This window comes from Buceros rhinoceros, unplaced genomic scaffold (assembly GCF_000710305.1).
Source record: "Buceros rhinoceros silvestris isolate BGI_N320 unplaced genomic scaffold, ASM71030v1 scaffold37116, whole genome shotgun sequence".
NCBI classification, from domain to species: Eukaryota; Metazoa; Chordata; class Aves; order Bucerotiformes; family Bucerotidae; genus Buceros; species Buceros rhinoceros.
The window spans coordinates 1-800 of NW_010418745.1; the positions used below are offsets into that span (position 1 = coordinate 1).

General features: G+C 59.5%; 1 protein-coding gene across 1 annotated transcript in view; it reads right to left on the reverse strand.

Annotated features, from left to right (window-relative positions):
* Positions 1–33: 33 nt before the first annotated feature.
* RPL22 (ribosomal protein L22) overlaps positions 34–800 on the reverse strand; it is a gene marked incomplete at its 5' end in the record, with an annotated part of 1,104 nt that continues 337 nt past the window's right edge. The window contains one exon of the mRNA XM_010138651.1: positions 34–162. Coding sequence (XP_010136953.1) covers positions 34–162 — 129 coding nt within the window. The remainder of the gene's footprint in view (positions 163–800) is intronic.

The following is an 800-nucleotide window of genomic DNA, read 5'->3' on the forward strand; positions in this document are numbered from 1 at the left end:
CAGCAACCAGCGCCGTGGTGCTGCCCCGCCGCCTCACCTCTTTGAGAACGGGACCTCTGACGTGACCGTGATCTTGCTCTTGCTCCTCTCGATGGTCACCACACCCCCGCCCAGGTTCCCCGCTTTGCCATTCACCTTGATCCTTTCCTGCAGGAACTGCTCCTGCAAGAGAGCAATGCCGACGCTGAGCCAGGGCCGCCAGCTCCTGCCAGGCAAGGCCTCCCCCTCTCCCTCGGGGCCAGCACTTTGGCTTTTTGTTAGAGCTGGGGAAGAGAAAAGCGTCGTTACACCCAGGGGAAGCAGAAGGGAGCTGCCTTCCTGCAGGCTGGGAGGCTCTGAGCCTGCCGGTGTCTTCCACAGCCAATTCAAACGGCCCGCTCAGACCTGCGCGTGCCTGAGGTTCTCTCTTAGCGAGGCAGGGACACGGAGGCACGCTTCCTGCCTGCCGAGGGGACAGCCAGGGAAGTGGCGGCTGTATGAGGATCCTCTGAGGACACCTCAGCTATACCTGTGCGCTTCCAACCCGTACCTGAGCGCTGTTTGAATGGAAACGGGTTCATCAGGCAGCGCTGAAACACAGCTCTCCCTGACCTGGCCATTCCTCAGGGCATAACGGAAAACTCACCCCACGAGGGATAAGCAGCAAGAGTTTGTGCTTTAACTATAAACCATTTAAAAACACTGAACATCTCGTAACCTCCAGCACCACCCGGGCTCCCTTTGTCTGCAGAGAGTCTCCCAGTGCATCACCGAGGCTGTACCGAGGTGAGGGGCAGAAACGGAGAGTTGGGGCAGCAGGG